At 52.9% G+C, this 22808-nt stretch overlaps 8 protein-coding genes across 8 annotated transcripts; 3 read left to right on the top strand and 5 right to left on the bottom strand.

Moving 5' to 3' along the window:
• Window positions 1-144: 144 nt before the first annotated feature.
• Window positions 145-1723, bottom strand: BDZ83DRAFT_608393 (uncharacterized protein). The gene has a single exon (XM_060507479.1). It carries the CDS (start codon window positions 1561-1563, stop codon window positions 403-405), a length of 1161 nt encoding a protein of 386 aa, XP_060368597.1. The 5' UTR covers window positions 1564-1723; the 3' UTR covers window positions 145-402.
• A 3035-nt stretch (window positions 1724-4758) lies between these two features.
• On the bottom strand, window positions 4759-6169 carry BDZ83DRAFT_738640 (SelR domain-containing protein; the record flags this gene model as incomplete). Its single annotated transcript, XM_060513027.1, has 3 exons — window positions 5712-6169; window positions 5229-5582; window positions 4759-4778 (listed from the first exon to the last, which is right to left on the bottom strand). Exons 1-3 carry the CDS (start codon window positions 5947-5949, stop codon window positions 4759-4761), a joined length of 612 nt encoding a protein of 203 aa, XP_060368596.1. The 5' UTR covers window positions 5950-6169.
• Window positions 6170-6437: 268 nt separating this feature from the next.
• Window positions 6438-8322, bottom strand: BDZ83DRAFT_608387 (lactoylglutathione lyase). Its single transcript, XM_060507478.1, has 6 exons — window positions 8055-8322; window positions 7895-7963; window positions 7817-7846; window positions 7320-7756; window positions 6990-7248; window positions 6438-6903 (listed from the first exon to the last, which is right to left on the bottom strand). The coding sequence occupies exons 1-6, from the start codon at window positions 8119-8121 to the stop codon at window positions 6728-6730; spliced, it is 1038 nt and encodes a 345-aa protein (XP_060368595.1). The 5' UTR covers window positions 8122-8322; the 3' UTR covers window positions 6438-6727.
• Window positions 8323-8690: 368 nt separating this feature from the next.
• On the bottom strand, window positions 8691-12069 carry BDZ83DRAFT_748957 (piwi domain-containing protein; the record flags this gene model as incomplete). The annotated part of the gene is made up of 2 exons (XM_060513696.1): window positions 8691-11628; window positions 11678-12069. 2 exons carry the CDS (start codon window positions 12067-12069, stop codon window positions 8691-8693), a joined length of 3330 nt encoding a protein of 1109 aa, XP_060368594.1.
• Window positions 12070-14237: 2168 nt separating this feature from the next.
• On the bottom strand, window positions 14238-14774 carry BDZ83DRAFT_570191 (cytidine deaminase-like protein; the record flags this gene model as incomplete). Its single annotated transcript, XM_060504276.1, has 1 exon — window positions 14238-14774. The coding sequence occupies one exon, from the start codon at window positions 14772-14774 to the stop codon at window positions 14238-14240; it is 537 nt and encodes a 178-aa protein (XP_060368593.1).
• A 282-nt stretch (window positions 14775-15056) lies between these two features.
• On the top strand, window positions 15057-16361 carry BDZ83DRAFT_608379 (DnaJ domain-containing protein). The gene is made up of 2 exons (XM_060507477.1): window positions 15057-15326; window positions 15385-16361. The coding sequence occupies exons 1-2, from the start codon at window positions 15077-15079 to the stop codon at window positions 16170-16172; spliced, it is 1038 nt and encodes a 345-aa protein (XP_060368592.1). The 5' UTR covers window positions 15057-15076; the 3' UTR covers window positions 16173-16361.
• Window positions 16362-16363: 2 nt separating this feature from the next.
• Window positions 16364-18204, top strand: BDZ83DRAFT_692450 (uncharacterized protein). The gene is made up of 2 exons (XM_060511327.1): window positions 16364-16772; window positions 16839-18204. Exons 1-2 carry the CDS (start codon window positions 16643-16645, stop codon window positions 17903-17905), a joined length of 1197 nt encoding a protein of 398 aa, XP_060368591.1. The 5' UTR covers window positions 16364-16642; the 3' UTR covers window positions 17906-18204.
• A 911-nt stretch (window positions 18205-19115) lies between these two features.
• BDZ83DRAFT_608373 (family 81 glycosyl hydrolase) lies at window positions 19116-22643 on the top strand. Its single transcript, XM_060507476.1, has 5 exons — window positions 19116-21111; window positions 21162-21306; window positions 21358-21656; window positions 21714-22227; window positions 22290-22643. The coding sequence occupies exons 1-5, from the start codon at window positions 19318-19320 to the stop codon at window positions 22304-22306; spliced, it is 2769 nt and encodes a 922-aa protein (XP_060368590.1). The 5' UTR covers window positions 19116-19317; the 3' UTR covers window positions 22307-22643.
• Window positions 22644-22808: the final 165 nt, after the last annotated feature.

Below are 22808 nucleotides of genomic sequence, written 5' to 3'. Positions count from 1 at the left end.
GATGCGAGGGACTCGCGCATCTCGTTAAGTTGATGAGTGGCTATGAACCATGACTAATGGCTCTGGGCAACACCAGTCCGCTGCTTGATATCCTGACCGTCATGTTGCACACGATAGTGGAGCTTAGCTGGCGTGAACTGTCGACAAGGTAATTATGATATTTCTTTCGATACGCTCATTCTCACATACAAGATCAAGCAAGGGCCTCTACAATACCTCTAGACTGTTTAAGCAGCCTGGACCCAATCCCTGGGGACTTGAAGCTTTCAGTCTGATGTATCGCGTTAATCAAGGAGGTCTCCTTGGCCTTTATGTCGTCTAGGTGATCTTTCCTCCATCCTCGCATGGACGAAGGGTTCCCATTACACCCGCTGTGAGAGGACAAGAGAAAACCAGGTCTCGTCAAACTATAACAATATCCTCCCACACAGCTTCACTTCTCAACTCGTCCGTCGGTCGATTCGCTTCTAGAAATGATTCCTCCAAAGGGTATAGGTGCGCCTCGGTCTCCCGTACCAGGTCAAGTAAGGGCGCCCACTTTGCCTTTGCGTCGGCCAAGTAGCCCTTCTCCGATGCTTCTTGTCTCTCAGGTGGCTCGACGTCATCAACGGAACCTGAGCGATGTCTTTCCATCAGATCGCTCCATGCTCTGAGGAAACTGGCTGCCCATGTGTCTTCAACAGAGTGGACCTGGGACTCCGGATCTTCCTTGCTAGGGCGTGGATTCAGGTTCAGAGAGTCCATCAGCCATTGCACCATTCGCTCGTATTGAGGTGGTCGAGGCTTTTTGTCCCGGTCTTCATCTTTCGACCAGAACATCATGTATAGACTGACTACCTTTTCGCTGAGACACTCATACAGCAGCCTACTCACAAATGCCTTTGATGACGGCATATCAAAGGGCATGCGGTCGAGTTCCTCATCGAGATTCTCACCAAAGAAGTGAGCCCAAGACTCTTCTGCCACTTCGTCGATGTATCTTGAGTTCCAGGGAACGCAGCGTCGATGGCTTCCTGGGTAGTCCAGCGACTGCTTGGCCCCAGGAGATTCCATGGCGTCTTTGCGTAACCCCCAGTCCCATTGAGCTTGCAGAAGGCTTTGCTGAGTCATAGGTATGTTGTTGACAATGAAGTAAAACAGCTCGTACCTGGGATGCGTCATGATCTCGGGGGCGTAGTTGTAGGTTTCTGATGTGCAGTTGCTCAAGTTCAGGCATTTTGTGACATCTCGTCCAGCCGACCTGGCAATGTATTTAAGTCGGTCGAGTGTTTTCCAGTCGAAAGACTTCTCGCCCGACCTGGACGGCTTCTGCCAAAAAATCATATCTCTGTTCCGCAAATGAAGATGTTCGTTGTGAATCTTCTTGTTCGTTGGGGGTTGAAATCGCCTTTGGAAGTAACCCTTTTTCGCAAGACTTTCCCCAAGCAGGCTGTAAGCGTCAACGGCGCTTGTGTTTGTCATATGCTGGTGACCAATCTCACAGACCCTCTCAGCAAGAGCCTGTAATTTCTTCACGACAAGCAGGCAAGTGTTTGAGATTTTCTGGGTCGTCGAGAGCTGCATAGAGTCAGTGAGGACTCCCTTTTGCTGGAGGAGTATCGACTTTGGGACCGTATTTCCAAGTCCTCGCAATGCTTCTTGTGTTTTCTTAACCGCATATGGTGGTAGCCCGGCTGACACAGAAGTCTGAATCTCGACCAAGGAGTCCAAGAAGCGACTGATGGTATCTTCCAACGCCCAGCAATCCTTCACAGTTTGACATACGTCTCTGATCATGTTCCACTGCTTAGAAGAATACCATATTTCTCCACTGCTCAGCTCTTCTTTTAGAACATATCGCCATGTTGAGAAGAGCAGAATTACCCTGCGGTCCAAGAGATTGACGGTTGCAGCCATCGGTTGTACTTCGGGCCTCTCGCATATAGCAACAAACCGGTACGTTTTCGGGTTCGTCGTGATCGGCCGAAGTATGAGACAGTATCCAGAGAGACTGTGGACAGCGAAGATCTCGTCTGAAGACTGGCACCATCCCGATGGAACCATGGGCCCATTGTCACTTCGTAGATGAGAGATTTTTGATCGTTGGTATACGATATCTGTCACAACTCCAGGTGGGCCGTCCCATGCTGCCTGGTTGAAGGCACAGCTCGCAGCCTGTGTGACCAGGTGTCCTCTCAGTACCAAAGATCCATTGCTGTAGATGCGCGGGGTGCAAATATGCTGCGACTGTGTGCCCTCGGATTCATCTATGGGCTTCGTCGCGGGCATGTAGGGTCCCAGACATTTTACTTTGGCCTCTGATGACCAGTCCATGACCCACGAAGGCATGACATGAGAGTCTTTGGAGTCTATCGCCGCGAAGATGCGCCACATCTGTACGGTATGGTGGACAAAGATATATGCTGTGACACCGATGACCACTTCCTGATGACTTAGGGTGTAGTCCGCGACCAGTTCCGCGTTGTTGGCACCGTGAAAGAGACCCAGTAGAGCAAACACCTTGTCTTGCAGATCAGATGCTTTGCACTGAGCCGCACCGTATAGAACATCTAAAAACCTGTCCAGTTCCATGTATCTTGGCTTATTGCAAATGTACAGCCATTTAGGCAGTTTTTCTCTCGTCATGGGCCGATCAACGGAAAGAGACAGGTCTCTGTTGCGATTCGAATCTTTTTCGGAATTCGTCACCCCAAGGAAGTCATGCCAGTGAGCTCCTCTCGATCCATAAAGCACCCAAGCATCTCTGGCGGCAGCTATTTCTTGTATAACCCATACCCTTCTAAAGTATGGGTTCTCAGCTAGGGTGGAGGGCGAAGCCAAAGGCCGGTGTATGTATTTGCCGTCAGTCCACGGGACTGGGTTCAAGCCATCAGGATCTTCAGGGTCTTCACCGAGGTAAATAAGGACCCTAGCAGCAGCAGCGTATATATACTGCATAATTCCGACTTGATGAGACCTCTCCTGATTGTTATTCTGGTCGATACAGATAGCGTCGACCCACAAGTCACGCTCTCGGTAGGGAAATCGCAGGCGCCGAAGGGCGCTTGCACAATTTCTCGTGACCGGGAGGATGTCCCAATGCTTCCCAACATAGACTCTGTCACATTTCGAGTCATCTCCATCGTTATCAGCCCATGTGTATGACAAAGCCTCGAACTTCGGGCCAGAGGTCAAGTCTGTAAGGCGGATATCGACGTGAACAGGGTCATGGTGGCGTTCCGCAGCGGATAGGCGAAGTAGACGGATCTTGTGGGCGGTAAGAGGCTCGTAGACTACTGTTTCTTGACCGCATGCATCTGCCGTATCGTTATGTACAGATCGGATTCGCAATTCGCGATCTGTAGTGCCAGCTGCGCCCTTGCTCTCTGCTGAAAGGGGTAGCGGTTGCAACTCGACTGGCGAATCATGCTCGTGGCTTGTGCCGGGTACTTCTCCCACAAACTGCATAGAACCTGGCCATCTAAGCTTGATCGTAGTAGCTGCATCTGGCGTTGAAGATGGAGATGTATCGGTACAAAGACGTTGCAAATCGACCAACAGCGGGGCAGTCATCCCACAGCTCGAGCAACACAAAGTCTCGAAGCCTTCCGGCTGGGACACTTCAGGTCGCCGGCTGCTTTGATCGTGCCAATTCAACATGGTAACAAAATTTTCGTAAAGTTTGGTTTCTTTGAAATGCGCATTGTGTTCTTGCCACGAAATTCAATTCCAGCATTTTATATCATGACTATATAACAGCAACCTGAACAAGACCCGCCCCCACAGGCCCCCAAGGTTTTCTCTTCTTGATTCACCCAATAGCTGCTTCTCTGACATAAGCAATGCATAGCAGGAATCGTGAGCTGCAGACTTGACTGGCTAGATAGGCTGTGCCCTTGCCGTGGCGCACATATTTGTCAACCATTCTCAGCTTCCTCACCGGCAACCTTCGCTTCCGAGCCGTTTTGAGAGAAAGTGAGGTTACAATGGCGATTTGAGCCATTGTTGACTCGGTAGGTTTCCAAATATGGAAGGGGACAACTCGAATGGGTGTCGTGCCTGGGGAAGACTCTGATCGTGAACTTCACCGAGAAAAGGTTGACACGCGTCAAGTGACGACGTGCATAGGGCTTCTAGGGCGTTCATCCAATGCCCATGCATACATACCTACTACAGTTTGCGGCACGGGAAAGATGTAAGACCATACTTCCTCATTGTATGCACCAGAGTTCTCAAGTTTTTGCCAACGACGCCGCCTCCTGTAGGCTGTAGGCAATCACTACTAGTGTTCTCCTCAGTATTTGTCAAAACGCGCCGAATGACGTGAGCTAGAACTTGGCGGGACTACATATCGGTAATCCCTGAAGTTGGAGGGTATGTGGCAGGACTTACCATGAACAAGAAGGGCGCAATCTGGAGCCCAAGAAGTTTGTACCCGGCACCAGAAAACGGCATGTCTTGCAGCCTCGCTCAAGATCAATATACTGGATGTTCAATCATTATCTTGACTTTATTTGTCATTATTGATAAGGTACCCTTAACGTCTTTGATGTGCTACAGGTATATGAGGTTGATTCGTGCGGATATGGAGAGAGGTGTGAAACAGAGGTACATAGATTTTCCAACAAATCCAACCACGATGTTTGACCGACCCTGGGCAGCCAACGAATGAATAATATGTGAGCAAAACTCTCTGTGTAGCTCCTCTACTGTCAGATTCAAGGCACTTACCGCTGTTCCTACCGCTCTCCTTCCGGACTACCGCTCTGTGGTAGTTCATCAAGTACACTTCTGAGTGACTACTGGATGGAACGTAGCATCTAGTATCATGCAGAGTCCTTGAGGAAAATAAACGCGTAGGGTTATCAATCTCCAGCATTCCCAGTCTCACTCGCCTCAATGTCTTCCTATAGAGTGAGAGGTGCATGACGAACCAGTGAATCTGGAGTACACGTAGCATGGATTCCTTCTTGAGTGCGTAACACATGAGCAGCGTAGTTCGACCTTTTCAAGCAAGGCCCTCACGGCACACCCTACATCTTGTATTCGAACTCCATACCTCCCCTTCTACAACTGTTGATACACCTAGCGCCGCACGAACTCACTTCGCTCTGCCCAGACAGAAGCCTCAAAAACGAGTATCACAGCCAGCCTCACCATGCCACAACGCCCCCAATCTCACCGAGCGCACTGCTCACTCTTTCAAACCTTACTCTCCCCCTTCGCTCCCTCAGCACTCCCCTCCCCACCCTTCTTCTCCTCGGGCGCAAACGTCAAACTCACACTATTAACACAGTGCCTCTCATCCGTCGGGGTATCAAACCCTTCCCCCTTGAAAACGTGACCCAGGTGCCCGCCGCAGTTGGCGCACACAATCTCGGTGCGCGTCATGCCGAACATGCGGTCCTCGTGGCGGACGACGGCGCCCGGCAGGGAATCAAAGTAGGCCGGCCAGCCGCAGCCCGACTTGAACTTGTGTGTGGCCTTGTAGAGCGGGGCTTCGCAGCCGGCGCAGGCGTAGACGCCCTCGGAGGGGTAGTGCTTGTCGAATTTGCCGGAGCCGGGGGGTTCGGTGCCCTTTTCGCGGAGGATGCGGAATTGCTCTTATGACATGTCAGCTTCTTTGGTTTCATATTTTCGCGGTCTATGAACATTGCTCATCTCATGCAAAGCTGGCTTTTTCACATGAGAGACGCCGCACATGAGATGAAGTGAGAATGGGGCATACATACCCTTGTTCAAAACAGCCCGCCACTCATCATCAGATCTCTTATCGGGATACGACATTTTATCCTGCTGAGAAGCGGAAGATCCAAACAGGGCGCCCAAAAACGGGATCGAGGGCATGGAAGCGCGGAGCTGGCGGTTCGCTGCGAGAGGCGCTTGGGACCCGAGAGTCTGCGCGGCGCGGACGCGGGAAAAGTTGGAAAAGGTATATACGAGGGTTGAGAGGAAAGGTGAGAATCGCATTGGGCAATTCTGTCTAGATAGCGAGGTATAGTGTATCTCACCAGTCTTATGAGTTGGTGAGTTTGAGGTTGTTATGGGACTTGATAGATGAGGTTGAGGTTGATGGGCAGGTTTATATAAGAATGTCGTCTGAAGATGTTACAGGACGAGGGGTGAGAAGAGAGGCAGTGGAGGGCGAGAGTGACAAATCGGAGCTCTGTCCAATGATTTGTACTTGGAGCGCAGCTGTGACCAGTGAGAAGCTGAGGGCGACCTGTTGCGTCAACGACTTTTGGCGGGGTGGTTCTGCAGTGCGAAGGTCCCCGGGGTCCGGGCTCGCTTTGGAGCTCCCGCCACAGCGGCACTGCAAGCGCCACAGCGTGGAATCATGATGGAATCACGGCAGAGGATTCCACGACGTGCCCGTTATCCGAGGATCCACCGGATCAACTTTAGGATCCTCACATCAGCATCAGCCACTCATGCAGCTTGGAATCACTGTAAACTTTCGACATTTGAAATGTTGCGATTATTTGGTTTCATCTTCTTCTCTGAAGAAAGCCTCACATGCCATACTTGAGGCTACTATCAACCCCTCACCAAACACCCGCCCGAGATGAGTTCGAGGACTTCGAGGCAACTCACCAACTTTTCAGACGCCTCATTTCACACTCATTTCACTCATCCCACTCAACCGTTACCTCTCACCAAACGCCGCTCCCCGATGCCTTCCTCTCATCTCATCTCATGCCACTCATCCCTTCCTGTTTTCTGAAAAGTGATGTTTCGAAAGGAGCGCTTAAAAGTTGGCCTTGCCGGCAAACTTCTCATTCTGGACAACCTCAACCCAGTAGTTATCAGGATCCAACAAGAACGCAACGTTCTTCATGCGGCCGTCAGTGAGGCGCTTCTTCCAGTTACACTTCAACTCCTCGAAACGCGCGCACGCGGCGTCAATGTTGTCGACCGTGACGCCTATCCTCTCATTAGTGCCCTTTCCCTTGAACTTGCTTTTCTCGACCCGCGACAAGGTGTACGAAAAGGCAAAAAAAAGAACTCACAAATGTGCCCAAAACCCTGGGGTTGGTCATTGCCGTTGTGGTAGCTGAAGCTCTCATCCTTCTCGGTGCCGTGGTTCCAGGTCAGCTCGAGAATACCCTCGCGCTGCGCCTGGCTCTCGCCCTCCTTGAGGTCGCCGTAGGCCAGGAAGAAGAGAGTAAAGTCGCTGGCCTCGTTCTTGCGGATCAGCGTCATGCCCAGGACGTCCTGGTAGAACTTGAGCGATTTTTCGTAGTCCTTGACGCGGAGCATCGTGTGGTTCTACATCCCGTTTTGTTAGCGGTCCTTGCGTAAATCATCTTAACGGAGCCCAATTTAGGAGCAGGCCTTACCATTCTGTAGGTGGTTACATCCGTAGTGGTAATACTCTCCGTCTGCTCGATCGACTTCTGGCCGATAATCTCGACCCAGTACTGATCGGGATCCAACACGAACGCGATATGCCGCATCTTGCCGTCCGTCAGCTTCTTCTTGAACGCGTACCCGGCGTCCTCGAGGCGCTGGCACGCCGCCTGGATATTGTCGACGCTGATGCACGTGTGCCCGAAACCGCGGTGCGGCTCCGTGTTGCCGTTGTTGATCTTGTACTCCGGGTCGTTCTCGGTGCCGTAGTTGTGCGTCAGCTCGATGATGCCCTCGCGGTCAAAGGTGCCGCTGCCGGCAGACCGCGCGTTGGGCGAGTCGTAGGCCAAAAAGTAGAGGTCGAACTTGGCCTCGGGCTGCTGGATCTGCTTGATGACCTTCATGCCGAGGGTCTCGTAGAACTTGACTGTGAAGCTGAGGTGTCAATAGGGGTGCTGGAGGATGAGTGGTGATGTTTGATGCATACCCGAAGCCTTGGGGTCCTTCACTCGGATCACTGAGGTTCGTTAGCAAAATGTTATGAATCGGCAATGAGTCAACTTACTCGAGTGGTTGAACTTGTAGTTCTTGACATCCGTCGTGGTAGCCATGGTCGCGAATTGACTGATTCGTCCTAAAGACACAAACTGCAATCAGCTACACTATACCTTGGAGATAGAAGAGATTGGGAGCTTGGGGGCGACAAGCCATTATACATCACTCACCGATAGGCTTCGTGGCAAGTGTATTCTGTATAAGCTTGATTCTCTGCAAGGCTCGGAGGGCGTTCATAGAAGCAACAAGGTTGGTTCATGCAATGGTTGCTTTCAGGAAGTTTTGGAGCGGGGGGGAGTCTCGACAATTATGTCGGGGATCGAAGCTGCATCAGATGGAGCCTTTCGGATATAACAGTTGGAAAAAGTGCATGACGATTTGTCACTGTCGAGCTGGGCTCCGTCTGTCTTGCCGCAGCTCCTTGTCCAAGCAAATAGCTTACCCCGCCACGAGAGAGCTGCCCCTCATCAGATCCCCACTGACGTCAACATGAAGCCAATAGCACAACAGGCCGATTCCCCGTCTTACTCAAGGCCGCTCCGGACCCGAACACCATCGGGCGACTAGTCGGAACAGGAAACGTCAACTCGGCTCAACTGAGCTGGAAAGCACTGGTCACACAAGAAGGACCTGTTTCCACGAGGATGATATCTTCTACGTGAATACCCGCTGTGATTGATCTCTCAAGTCTATTCTAAGCACGCCTGCTGCAGAGCGTCTGTTCCCCATCCTGTCAACAAGCACTGCTCTCCATTTTGCCCGCTGTCTGATGCAATCGCTTCCTATACGCCGACACATATACAATCTCATATGTAGTACATTGTGTCCTTCAAGTTCTCGTGCACGCTGACGCTCAAAGTCGACGGAGCGCCAACGGTACTGCCAGTCTCGGACGCTTCCGACGCATCAAAGTGCTCAGGCCGGTGGACGCGAGCTCTCTCGCACACAATATCTGCGTAGTAGGCCGGGGGGCAGATGCTGACGGCCTTGGTCGCTCGGCCAAACGAGTAGCAGAGGTCGTGGGTAAGCTTCTCCAAGTTATCCGCCGCTCTGTCGCCGACACCATACTTATCGCGGAAAATCTCGTCCAAGAGCACCGTGTAGTGCGCTGGACGGGCTGTGCCCTTCAAGGCAGTGTGAGCTGTAAGGAAAAAGTCCCAGTAGCGGGCTTGAGTGATTCCACGATCGACAACGGTGCCGTTCTTGATGTTGCGCGACTTGGGATCCATGTTAGCTTCCGAGGTTGGATAGAATCGAGTCTGGTGGCGCTTGACAGAGACGATGATCGAGATCTTGGGCCTGCGGTTACCGTACATCGCGGCACAGGCTTGACGGATCATGGGCAGCTCAATATCGAGGACTTGCGTGAACTGACCCTCAGACACACCATCACGGTAGATGACGATGTATTCCGGGAGGTTGCCATTGTTGCGCGCTCTCCAGAGCTCGAGGCGACGCTTGAAGTGGGTGATCAGCTCGTCGCCAAGCATTTCCTGGCGACTGTCCTGTTCCCAAGCGGCGCCTGGCCATTGACCCATGTCCTTGTCAACGCTGGCGACCAAACCGACCAGACTGGGTGCGGCGTTTTTGTCGTTTGGCATGTTGGTCGGGTGAGTGACGTCGTAGCCAACGATCATTGTCTTCCCCTGATTGACAATGTCAATAGGATCCTTGACGATGTGGTTGACACCACCATTCTTCAGATTCCACTTGAGACCGACATTGGCGTAGGTCTGCTTGTTGTCCTTCATGAAGGTTTTCTCCACAACGCACACAGAGTGAAAGCCGAATCTTGTGTCTGCAAGTGTCTTGACTTTGCTGTACAACGCGGTATCCTGCCTGGGAAGGACGACGAGGACGAAGACACCCTTGGTCCGTTGCTGCAGGCGCCCGTCTATCCACGTGAAATATCTTTCGATTGTGCTCAGATTGTCATCAATCTCGCGCTCATGATCTTCAAGCGGAAGGGGTTTCTCCGTAATGCTCATGCCGCTAATCTTGAGAAATTGAACGAAGTTGCCGACGATTTGGCGCACATCGCTGGTCTGGTTCCTCGAGTAACGGTCTTTGATACGCACCCACGTCCACCTACTGATGTTAGGTCCTACCTTGGCGAACTTGACATCAACCATGTTCCACGAGCCTTTTGAAGCGGTGATGTTCCTGTTCGCATACGCGAGATTAGGCGCTATCAGCTCGCGACCGTGGACGGTCAAGAGATTCTTATCGACCTTGAGGCCAAAGTCCTTGACAACCTCGCTGTCGAGGCCCAAGGCTTTGCAGCTGTCGAAAGTGAGGGAGATGGCGTTGCTGAAGGGGGATCGACAAGCAAAGTTGAGCATCTCTGTCGTCTCCTGGCCGTTGAGCTTTGCGCGAACAGCTTGGCCGGGAATGATGGTGCACTGCTCAGCAGGGAAGAAGGTCGGCTTTTCGCGGGTTCCAAGGTTGACGAGAGGCAAGGTGAGATCGGGAGCTGTGCCGTACTTCCAAGTCCAATATTGCTCGACTGTATACATGCCTGGCGGTCTGTTGTTCATCACAGTCCTTTGTCCGTCTGCTGGCTCCATCCTGAAGGATACCTGGCGAGGGCCACCATAGTGCCATGGATCCGCAATTCTAGCATCATTGCCTCTGAGGTCTCCCCTGTATGCAAGGCCGAGGATCGTCTTCTTACGGGTGATCTCTTGTCCCTTTGCATCCTTGAACTTGATCTCGACACGAGTGCGAGCCAGAAACTTGGACAAGGCGCGAAGTCTGGTGATGTTCCGTGTGGCATCTGCAGGGCTCCTTTGGAAGACATCGACCTGAGACCAAAGGCAAAGGTCGCGGATACTGACGGGCATCTTGAAGACACCATGGGTGACGTTGACGTTCAAGAGCATTGACCCCGTGCCCAGTTTCACGCTCTGGAAGTACCCTCTAATAGCCGTGAGAGGATCCTGTTGACCAAGCTGGTGACTGGTAGATCCTTGACCCCAAGGAAAGAACCGGCCCTTGCCAATAGCAGTGACCTGGTCATTCTTACGGGGAGTGTAGCCGAGAATGACGCCTAGAGCGTCAACAGAGGCTGCAAACCTAGGGAAGTTGGCTTCATCCGGGTCGCTCTTGTCGACCATGGTCTGAAGATACTCCTTCATTTCCTTCAATGGAGCTGCTGTTTCGCCGACGATCTTAACCAGGTAGCTCTCTGACCTGTCAGAATTCTCCTGCTTGAAGATGACCTTGATGGGGTTGACAGCCAACTTGAGCTTTTTCAAAGAGACGAGCTGGCTTTTGAACTCGGTGGCAAGAATGGCGTTTGGCTCAAGGTTCTTCAACTCTTCGAGAGCAGCTTGCAGAATGATCTTCAACTTGCGAGCCGGGATGGAAGATGGAGGGCCATCGCTGCCGCCGCCACCGCTACTGCTGCCACCACCTCCAGGCTGGGCCTTCTCCTTTCCCTTGCCCTTGTCCTTGGGTGTAAACTCCTTCTCCTTGGATTCGCCCTTGCGGACTTCAAGATTGTACCGCCAAACGGCGTCAGGGTTGACGGTGAGGTGGAAGTAGTTGGCCCACAGGACGACCTTTTTGCCTTTGGTGCCGTAGGCAGGGCGACGGGGCATGAGTGCGGCCGAGCTTGCTTCAATGAGCGTCATTGAGCTCATCTTCTCGACGAGTTTGGTGTCCTTAGCCTGGTGAGACTTGACGATGCGATTCTCGAGCTCGGTTGTGCTGCCATCGGGCTGGGGAATTGGCTTGTTCTGACTGTTGAGAGTTAGTCGAGCTGTAGCAATGGCTGTGGTCTTTCACGTACCCGAAGAATTGAGACTCATTCTCGAATGGATCTCTGAAGCCGCTGTAACCACCTCGTCCACCCCCACCTCGTCCACCGCGGTCAAAGCCGCCTCGTCCTCCCCGATCACCTCTGAAGCCACCGCCACCCCGGTCACCTCGGAAGCCGCCACCACGGCCACCACGATCACCTCCAGGACCGCCACCGCGGCCGCCGCGGTCTCCTCTAAAGCCGCCACGTCCGCCGCCTCGATCACCACGGAAGCCGCCGCCATCGCCGCCTCCTCGGGGTTGGAAGTCACCGCCTCCGCGCCCTCCTCCACCACGACCACCACGATCTCCACCACGGCCACCACGATCTCCTCCCCGGCCACCACGGCCACCGCCCCGGCCACCACGTCCAGAGTCAGCCATTGAATGAGTCAAGGGATGTTCAATGAAGCTGAAGCCAGATGACAGATCAGTCACAAGTTCAATTGAGGCGACGCGAACTATAGAAGCGTTACTTACTGAACGAGACTATATTTAGATATTCCTTGGGTTACTTATGTGCCCTGCGTCGTCAATGTGTACAGGCGAAAGGGCCCAGGCCAAGTATGCTTTCAGGGGAGAAAGCACATTTGACGTCGGCCAGCGAGTGGCATGCCAAACGGGAATGTGCAATGATTTGGCCAAAGGCGAATTAAAGCAAAAAGAATGATGTGTGACAAACGATGAAAGTACTGAGGGCAACCGACGCGGGAGGCCGTCAAAGGTAAAACCAAACAACCAAGGTATCAAAAAGCTACTCAGCTGATGAAGTTGCGTTGGAGGGGTCGCATTAGATCAGCGTGAAAGATGGGAGATGGGATGGGTGAGGGTAGGTAGGTAGGTAGTTGATCTTGGTCCCGGCTGAGAGGCGGCGGGTAGGTATCCTTGTGTCTGAAGTGGGGCACAGCACCAGAGAAAGTCAAAAAAGGGTCCTTCCTGCTCCTTCACGACGGTACATGGGAGTCTGGAGTAGCTTTGAGGGAGCTACAGCCAAAGGTGAAGGTCACTGTGGTGCAAGTAAAGACACGATTGGGGTGGCAGGCAGTTTTGAAGCTTCCCACTGTTGTGAGATCACCCGCAGATAAATATGGATGGTTTGTCTAAGTCACGCCCAACTAACGATGCCCAAGCTGGGGGTTTGCACGGGGACGTAATGTAATCGTTGAAAACCGTCATTGGAGCCTACTATCGGTGTCTATCAACCTATCAAAGAACTTGAACTACTGTGATAAAAGTACTCTGTGCGACGCATCGTCAAAGTGTAAAAATGGCGGGAGAGGATGGCCTCCTTCGCCCAAGCACCAACGTCTGCTTGAAGCCCACAACCAGCTGCCTTTCTCTCATTGCTTCCCATGTGGCTCAGCCAACGCCCTGGCATACTACCGATGTATGCACAAACCCAGGATGTCAGGGGCAGTCCCGATTGGTTGTATGCGTTTGATCAGCTTCCCAACCACACAAGATGGTTGCGAAAGCACACCCACACCAGTCCCCAACTCCTGATAGACTGCCTGCCAGGTATATGGCTCATGACTAAGCGAGCCAGTACAGACCAACCTCGCCTCAACCCACGGCCATGACTATTTCAGGGTGTAAAGACAATACCCCTGGTGGAATAAATGCAGCTGTTCTTTCTCGCTTTACCGGTTCTTTCCTAGATGCGTGGATGCTTTGCTGTTCTGAACGTCGTCGACGATGCAGTCAAGCCCAAGACTGCAGGCGAGGCCAAGCCAACGCAAAAAGCAAAAAAGGAGCGGTGTGTATCTGCACAGCAGGGAAGCAATAGCAAATGGAGTGCCTACCTAGAGTGAGGGGTGCGACCAGTTGGTTTGCAATCGGCAACTGGCCGGACCAGAATCACCTGGAAGGCGGAGATGTGGCTGCTGATTGTTCATGTCATCAAGTCTTTTGCTCTCCCATGCCACAGGCCTTGTTTCCTGCGGAACCTTAAGTTTTCAAACCGAGAAAGCGTTTTGTTTCTGGCATTTTCCTTACATGAAGCTCACGATTTTCAAGCTAGGATAGTATGCCATCGCTATCGAAGGAGGGCATCCTTGCAGTCTGGCATTTGGGGTGGGAACGGCTGAGAAGGGACCTTGCAGCGGTTACTGGGCCCGATTAACTGCGTTAAAGACCCAAGGCTGCTCGTTGGCTGCATATATCAAGTCACGCTTGAAGCTAGATGACTAGGTGCTCAACAACTACAATCACCAACAACTCAAGAGGTCGATCCCAGTGAGCGAAATCGTGAGGCGTTACACAACCTCAAGATGAGGAGGCACAAAAAGTAAAGTATGCAGCTTGGAGGATCACTGCAAAGCGTTTGGATTTTACAATGATGCCCTCTCCCTATTTTCCTTTCAACACCGCAAACGCCCCCGTTGTGAACGCCGTTAGAAACAGCTTGTGAAAGGCAGTTTGTCGTCATCCCACATTGCGCACCCTTGCATGACAGCGGACCGCCGCATACGCCAGCATTGGCGGCAGTCCACCGGCGATAGGGAAGCATCAAGCAAACACGCAACCAAATCATCATTGATCTCAACCCGTCGCTATTGGGCAGGCTTGACGTGGCCCGCTGTAGCCACCTTGAGAATGTCGCCTTCGAGCCCCTTAATGTGCACGAAATCGACACCCGCCCTCTCGAGCGCGCTCCGTCCAGTATTATCCTTGACGAACTTTTCCGGCTCTTGAACACCAACATAGACAGTCTTGATAAAAGAACGTAAATGAAGAATCCTCTTGGTACAGGGCAGGTTCCCGCTGAGCCTTGTTGAGCACGGCTCCATGGTCGTGTAGAGCACCAGAGGCGTCTTGATGACGGAGCCCAGCTCCTCCTCGGTAACGTCGTGCTGTTGGGCCAGCTTCATGAAGCAGCACTGCTCGGCGTGCGTGTTACCGGGCAGCTCCAACGTGTAGCCCGTCGAGACGACTGTGTTGCTGGCGGGGTTAACAAGGGCTGCTCCGACTCTATAATTTGTTGGCTTTGGTGGTGACTGTTTCGCCAGCGAGAGTGCATATTGGAGGTACCCCGCGTGATCGCCAGGCGCTATCGGTGCTGGTTGAATGCCCTCAACCCCGGATGCCATTTTCAATGTATGCGAAAGTTGACTGGTTTATTCCGACTGCGATGCGATGAGTGAGAATGTAGGGATTTCTCGAGTGCTTTGAGATGCTTTATACTACAAGACGAATTGGGCTGGGCTGGACTTGAATGTGACATTTATCAGTTACAAAAAGTAGCTTTCTTCCGTGAGCCAGTCATCGTGGGAGGGGCAGAGGGGCAGGGAATGAAGCTCTTGCCTCAACTCAGCGCATCGGTGCCGCAAGCCCCGGTTCGCCGACTTCCTCGATGCACGGACCACTAATCAACCCGGTCCTTGAACGCTGGATGCGCCCCACCACTTTAGCAGGCGCGTCTCTACCAGCTCGAGCGCGTCGCAGAGCTCTGAGTGAGCTTTCTGTCTATCATCAACCCAACATTCACGTCTCCACAGCCTTCAAAATGTCATCCCCAGGCGAACTCGTTGACGATAGTCCCCCTGAAATCGATCCCTATGAGATTCTGGGACTCGAGCGCGAGGCTACACCGGATCAGGTGAAGTCTGCCTACCGTAAAGCAGCACTCAAGAACCATCCAGGTAAGAGGGAGCAGCCCACCGTCATCGTGGGTCGCAATTAACATCACTTATCGCATAGACAAGGTCTCCGACGACCAAAGAGATGAGGCGAAAGAAAAGTTCCAGGCCATCGCTTTCGCGTACGCTATTCTCTCCGACCCGGCACGACGCAAGCGGTACGACACAACCGGCTCCACGTCCGAGTCCATTATCGACTCGGAGGGCTTCAACTGGTCCGACTACTACCGCGAGCAATTCCAAGATGCGATTTCTTCAGAAGCCATTGAAAAGTTTGCCAAGAAGTACAAGGGCTCCGACGAGGAGAAGGACGACGTCTTGATCGCCTATGAAAACTCCAAGGGCGACATGGACGGGGTCTACGAATCGGTCATGCTGAGTGACGTGCTCGAAGACGATGAACGTTTCCGCCAAATCATCGACGAGGCTATTGCCAGCGAAGATGTCCAGGCATACAAGCGATACACAAAGGAGAGCAAGCTGTCAAAAGCGGCTCGCGTCAAGGCAGCAAAGGGCGAGGCGAACGAGGCCGAGGAGTACGCCAAAGAGCTTGGAGTACACGATAAACTCTTTGGCGACAAAAAGGGCAAGGGGAAGAAGAAGGGCAAGGATAGCGGAGAGGCCGACCTGGCCGCGCTCATTAAGGGCAACCAGCAGAAACGTGCCGGGTTTCTGGACGATCTCGCTGCCAAGTATGGAGCCACCAGCCAGCCTAAAAAGGGGAAGAAGAGGGTCGTGGAGGAGGAAGAGCCGTCAGAAGAGGCGTTTCAAGCTGCAGCTGCACGGCTGAAGAAGCCAAAGGCGGATGAAAGCAAACCTGCCAAAGCGGGAAGAAGATCGAAGCGGTAAAACATGGTATTTCTGGATCGGCGTCTAAGGTTTGGGGGTAATTCGGCAAGGGTACGGTTCTGTTATAGGATCGCATTGAATGAATGAAAGGATTTTTCTGAACATCAAAAAGAGGCTTTTCTCGTGATTCTGCAACCATGTTGGATGACTTGTAACATTGCGGATGGTGATGACTGATTTACTCTGGGGGTAGAACAAGTCGGGTTGGTGTCCCTCATGGGACAGGCCCTTGGAAACCACCTTAGCGCCGCAATGCGGGGCACGCAGCACTGTAGTCGCCAAAACATCCCCAGGTCAACCATGAAAGTTTACTTCTCCCCCAAGAACGGAACCTTCCACCATCACATACATGTTCTAACGCGACGCGCTTTTCGGAGCCCCCATCCGAGGTGACCTGCAGCTGACTATCACGACATTTTACGGCCAGGTCTGGGTTGAGGACGCCCAAGTGATCTTTAACCAACAATGCCATGACGAGCGATGTATCAATAGGCGGTCTCTATCCGCAGTACTGCCTGCAACTCTCCCCAACCTTCAACACATGGTGCCTCATGCAGGCATCCGACGTCCACGCCCTGAAAACCGCGCCTGAATATGAAGGTAATTTGCCGCAACCATGCGCAGGTGATCTGTGGCCCACAGGCTAACGAGTGATGCATCCTGCAGTCCAAAACTTCTACTTCTACAAGAACCTGCCTATCAAATGGGCACGCATCGTCGGCATCGTCGTAGCCGTGGACGACTTCCCGGGCCGGCGCATTTACACGGTTGACGACAGCAGTGGGGCCTGCATCGAATGCACAGTCGCGACAAAGACACCGCCGGCCGACAAAAGCGCTACCAACCTCGAAGCCAACGGGTGGTTCATCAAACGGCCGCAGCCGCAGCCTCCTGCCGACTGCATCGACGTAGATGTCGGCACCGTCATCGATATCAAGGGAGGGCTGTCGAGGTTCCGCGAGGAGATGCAAATCAGAATCGAAAAGGTCAAGATCCTCCGGTCCACGGAGGAAGAGGTGGCGCTGTGGGAGAAGCGCACGCGGTTCCGGGACGAGGTGCTCCAGCCACCGTGGGTTCTCAGCGAGAGGCAGATTCGGAAGTGTAAGAAGGAAGGGATGAGGGACGCTGAGAGCGAGGAGAGGAAGCGCAAGAGGGAGAGGAGGCGCGAGGAGAGGAAGAAGGAGGAAGAGGAGATGCGGCGCAAGACCGAGGCTGCCGAGGCTGCTGCAGCGCAGGAGAACCGGTACCGTGCATACAAGTTGAAGAAAGCAGATGGATCGCGGCCGATGGTACACACCAGCCAGGCCTTGACGGCAATTCCGACTACGGCTGCGGCTGCGGCTGCACCTGTGGTGGAGGATCGATACCGTGCCTACAAGTTGAGGAAAGGAGGCGGATCGCGCCCGATTGCGCATGCTAGCCAAGTCATCGCGGCGGTACCGACTGAGGCTACGGCTGCGCCGGCCGTGGAGGACCGATATCGTGCCTACAGTCTGAAAAGGGGGCACTCAACCCAAGAACAGCAGCCACAGCGGATCACGAGGCCGGCCCCGACTCCGGCCGCGGAAGACCCTTATACAGCCTACAAGATCAAGAAAGGAGGAGACAGTCGGCCGGTCATGGGGTCTGATGCTACGACTATTGACACCGCTGCTGCTGCGGCCGTGGAAGATCAGTATCGTGTTTACAAGGTGGGCAGATCTGGGCTTAACAGCCTGGAGAAGAAAAGATGAGACTTTGCAAGGGAAGCAGCATTCTCCTGGTTTCTGATATACGGTTCATTATAGGCGCTTGGGGCGCTTGGGAGTAGACTTGCTTTCGATACCCGCGATTGGCTTTGCGATTTCAATTGACTATTATTGCTGTTCATTCTACGACGCATTCTACACTTCCAATACCATCTTTCGCCTGGCGCTACCTTTATGGAATTGTACAGTTCATCTGCACATGCTCTATTTCGCAGCAGCAAGCCAAGTGTGGTCACTGACATCCGCCAAGATGGCGCCAAGGATCCCCCCAAGATCATATTGCCTAGTGACAGGCTGAAGGAGCTGGTTACACCGAGAAGAAGCAACATCTTGTCTCCAATGCGTCAGCATACGGCATCTTCTGACCACAGTCACCAACCTCAACATCTGCTCTCGCAACAATGGCCTGCAGTTGCAATTACCACCCCGATCCAGCTGCTCAAAAGTCAGCGATGCCACTGCTCTTACGTCACTGGCCCGAGTGCCTCGCTTAAGGGCAAAGGGAGGGACGACGAGATGCCCCTCCATGACTTTGGCCCCTGGAGGTAGAAGACATCCTACCCAACGGGTCTCAATTATACGTGCATACCATCGTATTCGAGGCCAAGTGACCTGTTGCTCTGTCAATTGCGCCGGTCATTTTTACCAATATTGGCTGATTTCCCCTCCCTCTTCGGACTGTCAAGCGGCAGCTTGGATGCCGAAGAGTCTCCACGCCAAGGGCAGGCACGCGTCAGCCAAAGAGGGTCGTTTCGTTTGGGTGCTGCATTAATCGTGCATACTTAACCTCATGAGTCGAAACTTCCCATCGCAACATCTCTCTCCAATTGCGCTTGCCAGAAAAAGACCTAAGACCGCCTAGTTGAGCCAGTACACATACCTATCTTGCCTTGATCTTACTTGCTGGTCTTTTTGCGACTGCATCGCGTCTTGTCACCTAACGCAGTCCTCAGACCATTGCCAGTGCCGTTGTTGCCAGCCACAACATCATCGTCGCTTCATCAGCTCTTGGCCAAAGACTCAAAAGCCTCTGCTGCCATCAAGACACGGCCACCACCGACGCCTACCTGTCTTGACCGATCGCGATCCCTCAGTGCCTAACACCTTATTCTATCTCATCACGCGGCTCTCATCGCTCCGTACCTAGACCGAGTTTCCCGGCAAGCCGCTCTGCATTCCTAACGAGGTGAGACCAATCCATTGTTTCTGGAACCCGTACATTCCCTTCACATTCTTCGCCCGTACGTTGCGCGGTAACGCTGCAAATCTTCACGTTCTGGACTGCGGCTATCCCACTCGTTGGCTTACCACTATCGGTTCACCGAGGAGTGTCCATTGTTGATGTGTGGCGGCTTTCACCATGGCACCTGTTTATATGAAGTTGGAGCACCGCTCCAATGCTACCTCATGCAGAATTGAGGAACTTCTCTCCCTGCCACGCGCTACCTAACATAACCCCAAAAGCCAGAAACAGGCTTGAACATCCTCTACAACCTCATACCAACACGATAAGATCATTGCACTCCCCCGCAATGGCGGGCTTTCATAAGAAAATGGGGATCCTCAGGCTAACTTTGATACAGGTCCTCCTCTGCGAGAACGCACTCGCCCTATTTCACCAGCAACACGTTCGCCTTCACGATACTCACCCAGATTCAGTATCTCTTGGTCAATTGAACGTCCGGGCCTTACTCCTCGATAGCCGTGATATAGCTTGCCTCACAGAGACGGCGAACGTAACCGTAACAGTCAGGGCCACAAAGGGATCACAGCAAACATCGGCACCAGTATTGGATAACTCCCAGGTTGCCGACGTCGTCACCAGCGCCGAAGCCAGTGGAACGGTAGTTATCTTGCCGTCCTTGACCAACACAGCGCCTCAAACTTCTGGATACGTTGCAACTGGCCTCACAGCATCGGGCAAGGTTACGTCTTGCCCTCTTATGTCAAACCCTATTCCGACGCCTTCATCTCTCATTGACACAGCGGCGCCCGCTACTTCAGTTGCACCACTTCCATCCGCACCAATGCCTTCCGGAGACATCTTTTCTGAGCCCATTGGCACTGGAGCGCCCCCAGGCACAATCTCTGCCCGGAGTGATCATCCGGTTCCGAGAAAGGGCATCACCTCGACCTCGCCGCTTCAGACAAACAAGTTTTACTCCAACTTCTTCCTAGGGGACCAGACGGCGCCGACGTACACCTATCCTTACGGCATAGCATGGGGGGCAGGACGAGGAGCCGCTGCCAGCTACGGCATGACGATTTCCCACATCGAAGCGAGCCAGCGTGTCTTCGGCCCGACCAAGGCGGATTCTGGAGCTGCGTCTTATTTCATTAACCCGGTAGGTATTCAATCAATGGTAATTAGCGCTCAGGAGCTCGGGTCGGACACCGCGGTGGGAATCGACAGCGTGACGGCCTTCTCTGCGACAATTCATCTGAAGCCGAATGCCCAAGCTGTGCCGGCGGTTTCTTTCCCCCTCGTCCAAGGAATGCCCTTCATCACAGCCCAGTACGCCGGCGCCACCCCCGTGATCCGCACGGGAGTCTTCTTCAGGACGGTTACGCGGGTGACACAAGACCCCAAGGCCGGCGTTGCCAAGTACACTTTCCAGCTTGAAGACGGCAAGATCTGGCGATTGTACGCATATGCAACCACCGGGTCCCAGCTCAACCTGCAGGTTGTCAACAACGGTCTCGCCCAATCAACGCAGCCGTTCTACGGAATCATTCAAGTCGCCAAGGATCCCGGAAACGGAGAGGCATTGCTTGACCAGGCGGCCGGTGTTTATCCCACGACAGTCGCGCTGTCGGGTTCGGTGAGCGGCACTACGGGCTCGTGCACGTTCAAGTTCGCCAAGGACGGTCATCCTGATGGCAAGTTAGTCATGTACGCGCTGCCGCATCATGTCTCCTCATTTGATTCTACGACGAGAAACGGCGTTCAGCCAGTTCAGCTCATGACTCCTGCCAAGGGAATTGCGACTGCAGTCTTGGCTGACCAGTGGACGATGCAAGAGTCGAACTTGCCTGTTGGCATGGGTTTCGCCCCTTGGAGCCCTGACAAAGGCAGTCTCACTACCCTGTCTGACAATGCCAAAGTCGTGATCCGCGGGATAGCAGCCCAGGAGGTATCCCAGGACATGATGGCTCAGTCTGATCTGGACTCCATGTACTTCAGCGGAAAGGTAAGTCTACTTCAGATGCCTGTGAATCATCTCAGCTAACTCGCAACTAGGCCTTGGCCAAGTTCGCCATACTGATTATTGTGATCAATGACATTTTGGGCGACCCGGCACTGGCGCAGTCAGGCCTGAACAGGCTCAAGGCAGCGTTTGCAACGTTTGCTACCAACAAACAAAAGTACCCGCTGGTATATGAGAGTGAGTCGCGGTTTCTTGAGACGATGTATACATCCCGCTAACCTGACCCAGGCGCATGGGGAGGTGTCGTATCTTCGGCAACCTACGTCACGGGCAACGACGGCGCCGACTTTGGCAACACGCAGTACAATGACCATCATTTCCACTATGGCTACCACATTCTTGCAGCCGCAGCCATTGCTCATTTGGACCCGAGCTGGCTAAGTGCGAACAAGGACTATGTGAATGCCCTGGTGCGAGACGTGGCCAACCCCAGCACCCAAGACACCTACTTCCCTACGTGGCGTGCTTTCGACTGGTACCATGGACACAGCTGGGCCCATGGTCTGTACGCCTCGTACGATGGAAAGGTGAGATGAACTTTCACTCGAGTTCTGAAGCACACGGACTAATACCAAGGACAACAGGACCAAGAATCAAGCTCCGAAGACATGATGCACGCCTACGCCCTCAAGATGTGGGGTGATGCCTCGGGCGACAGCATGCTCTCATCGCGAAGCAACCTCCAGCTCTCGATCATCGCCCGCGCCCTCCAGGACTACTATCTCTACAAGAGCGACAACGTCGTACAGCCACCCCAGTTTATCGGCAACAAGGTGGCCGGCATCCTCTTTGAGAACAAGATTGACCACACGACCTACTTTGGCGCTAATATCGAGTTCATCCAGGGTATCCATATGATTCCCCTCCTCGCGCCCTCGCCGTTTGTGCGCACACCGGCCTTTGTCAAGGAAGAGTGGGACGTGTACTTTAGCAACGGACGCGTCGATACTATCGCGGGCGGCTGGAGGGGCATCATCTATGGAAACCTTGCGACGATTGACGGTAAGACGGCGTGGAACTTTTTCAACAGCTCCAACTTTGATCCTAGCTGGATCGACGGCGGCGCGAGTTTGACATGGTACTTGACGTATGCAGCTTGTAAGTCTTGATCATATTTCAGCCTTGTCCAAAGAAGTGTGAATACTAACACAAACTCACAGTAATGGGCAACGTCTAAGACGTTTTTCAACACCTTGCATGGGAAGCACACCAGTCCTAATTCAACACTTACATGACTGGTGGACGAAACGAACGACGTGAAGATTAAGAAGGGCGGCACCATTCGAATTCGGTTTTCTCTTATTTCGTTTTCCTTAATTGCACGTGGACGAAGTAATGAACGACGAAACAACAATGAGCAACGACGCATGAAATGAAGAGATGGGAGACCAACAAAACCAATGTAATGCCTCAATGACGAAACACGACACGAAATTCCTACGATACACACACATGCCCTACTCAAACAGAACCTAGAATTATATCTTTTTATTACGAAGAATGGAAAATTTGCATTTGCCTCTCAGCATTTGACTATCCGTAATCTAAAAGCAAAGAAAAAAGTGACCGCCAAGTGAATAAAGGCCAAGCCTCTCCCTCTTTCATCTCAAGTCGCCAAAACCGTTCATCTGTCCTCTGATCATAATGATCTGGCTGATATTATAAGCGACTGTGGTAAT

This window comes from Colletotrichum acutatum (assembly GCF_030867785.1).
Source record: "Colletotrichum acutatum strain CBS 112980 chromosome Unknown BDZ83scaffold_16, whole genome shotgun sequence".
Classification (NCBI taxonomy): domain Eukaryota; kingdom Fungi; phylum Ascomycota; class Sordariomycetes; order Glomerellales; family Glomerellaceae; genus Colletotrichum; species Colletotrichum acutatum.
Note: the sequence above shows the minus strand (reverse complement) of the source record. Positions and strands in the feature narration are given on the sequence as shown.

Bases quoted from the DNA above. Each gene is read 5' to 3' on its own strand.
- BDZ83DRAFT_608393 (XM_060507479.1), bottom strand. From the start codon at position 1,563: ATGCAGCTCTCGACGACCCAGAAAATCTCAAACACTTGCCTGCTTGTC.
- BDZ83DRAFT_608387 (XM_060507478.1), bottom strand. From the start codon at position 8,121: ATGAACGCCCTCCGAGCCTTGCAGAGAATCAAGCTTATACAGAATACA. The intron at 7,757-7,816 runs GTATGCATCAAA...TCAGCTTCACAG, and splicing joins GAAGGACCCCAAGGCTTCGG to TCAAGTTCTACGAGACCCTC. The intron at 6,904-6,989 runs GTGAGTTCTTTT...ATGAGAGGATAG, and splicing joins CCAGGGTTTTGGGCACATTT to GCGTCACGGTCGACAACATT.
- BDZ83DRAFT_608379 (XM_060507477.1), top strand. From the start codon at position 15,077: ATGCGCCCCACCACTTTAGCAGGCGCGTCTCTACCAGCTCGAGCGCGT. The intron at 15,327-15,384 runs GTAAGAGGGAGC...CTTATCGCATAG, and splicing joins AGCACTCAAGAACCATCCAG to ACAAGGTCTCCGACGACCAA.
- BDZ83DRAFT_692450 (XM_060511327.1), top strand. From the start codon at position 16,643: ATGACGAGCGATGTATCAATAGGCGGTCTCTATCCGCAGTACTGCCTG. The intron at 16,773-16,838 runs GTAATTTGCCGC...TGCATCCTGCAG, and splicing joins AACCGCGCCTGAATATGAAG to TCCAAAACTTCTACTTCTAC.
- BDZ83DRAFT_608373 (XM_060507476.1), top strand. From the start codon at position 19,318: ATGCTACCTCATGCAGAATTGAGGAACTTCTCTCCCTGCCACGCGCTA. The intron at 21,112-21,161 runs GTAAGTCTACTT...ACTCGCAACTAG, and splicing joins CCATGTACTTCAGCGGAAAG to GCCTTGGCCAAGTTCGCCAT. The intron at 21,307-21,357 runs GTGAGTCGCGGT...AACCTGACCCAG, and splicing joins GTACCCGCTGGTATATGAGA to GCGCATGGGGAGGTGTCGTA.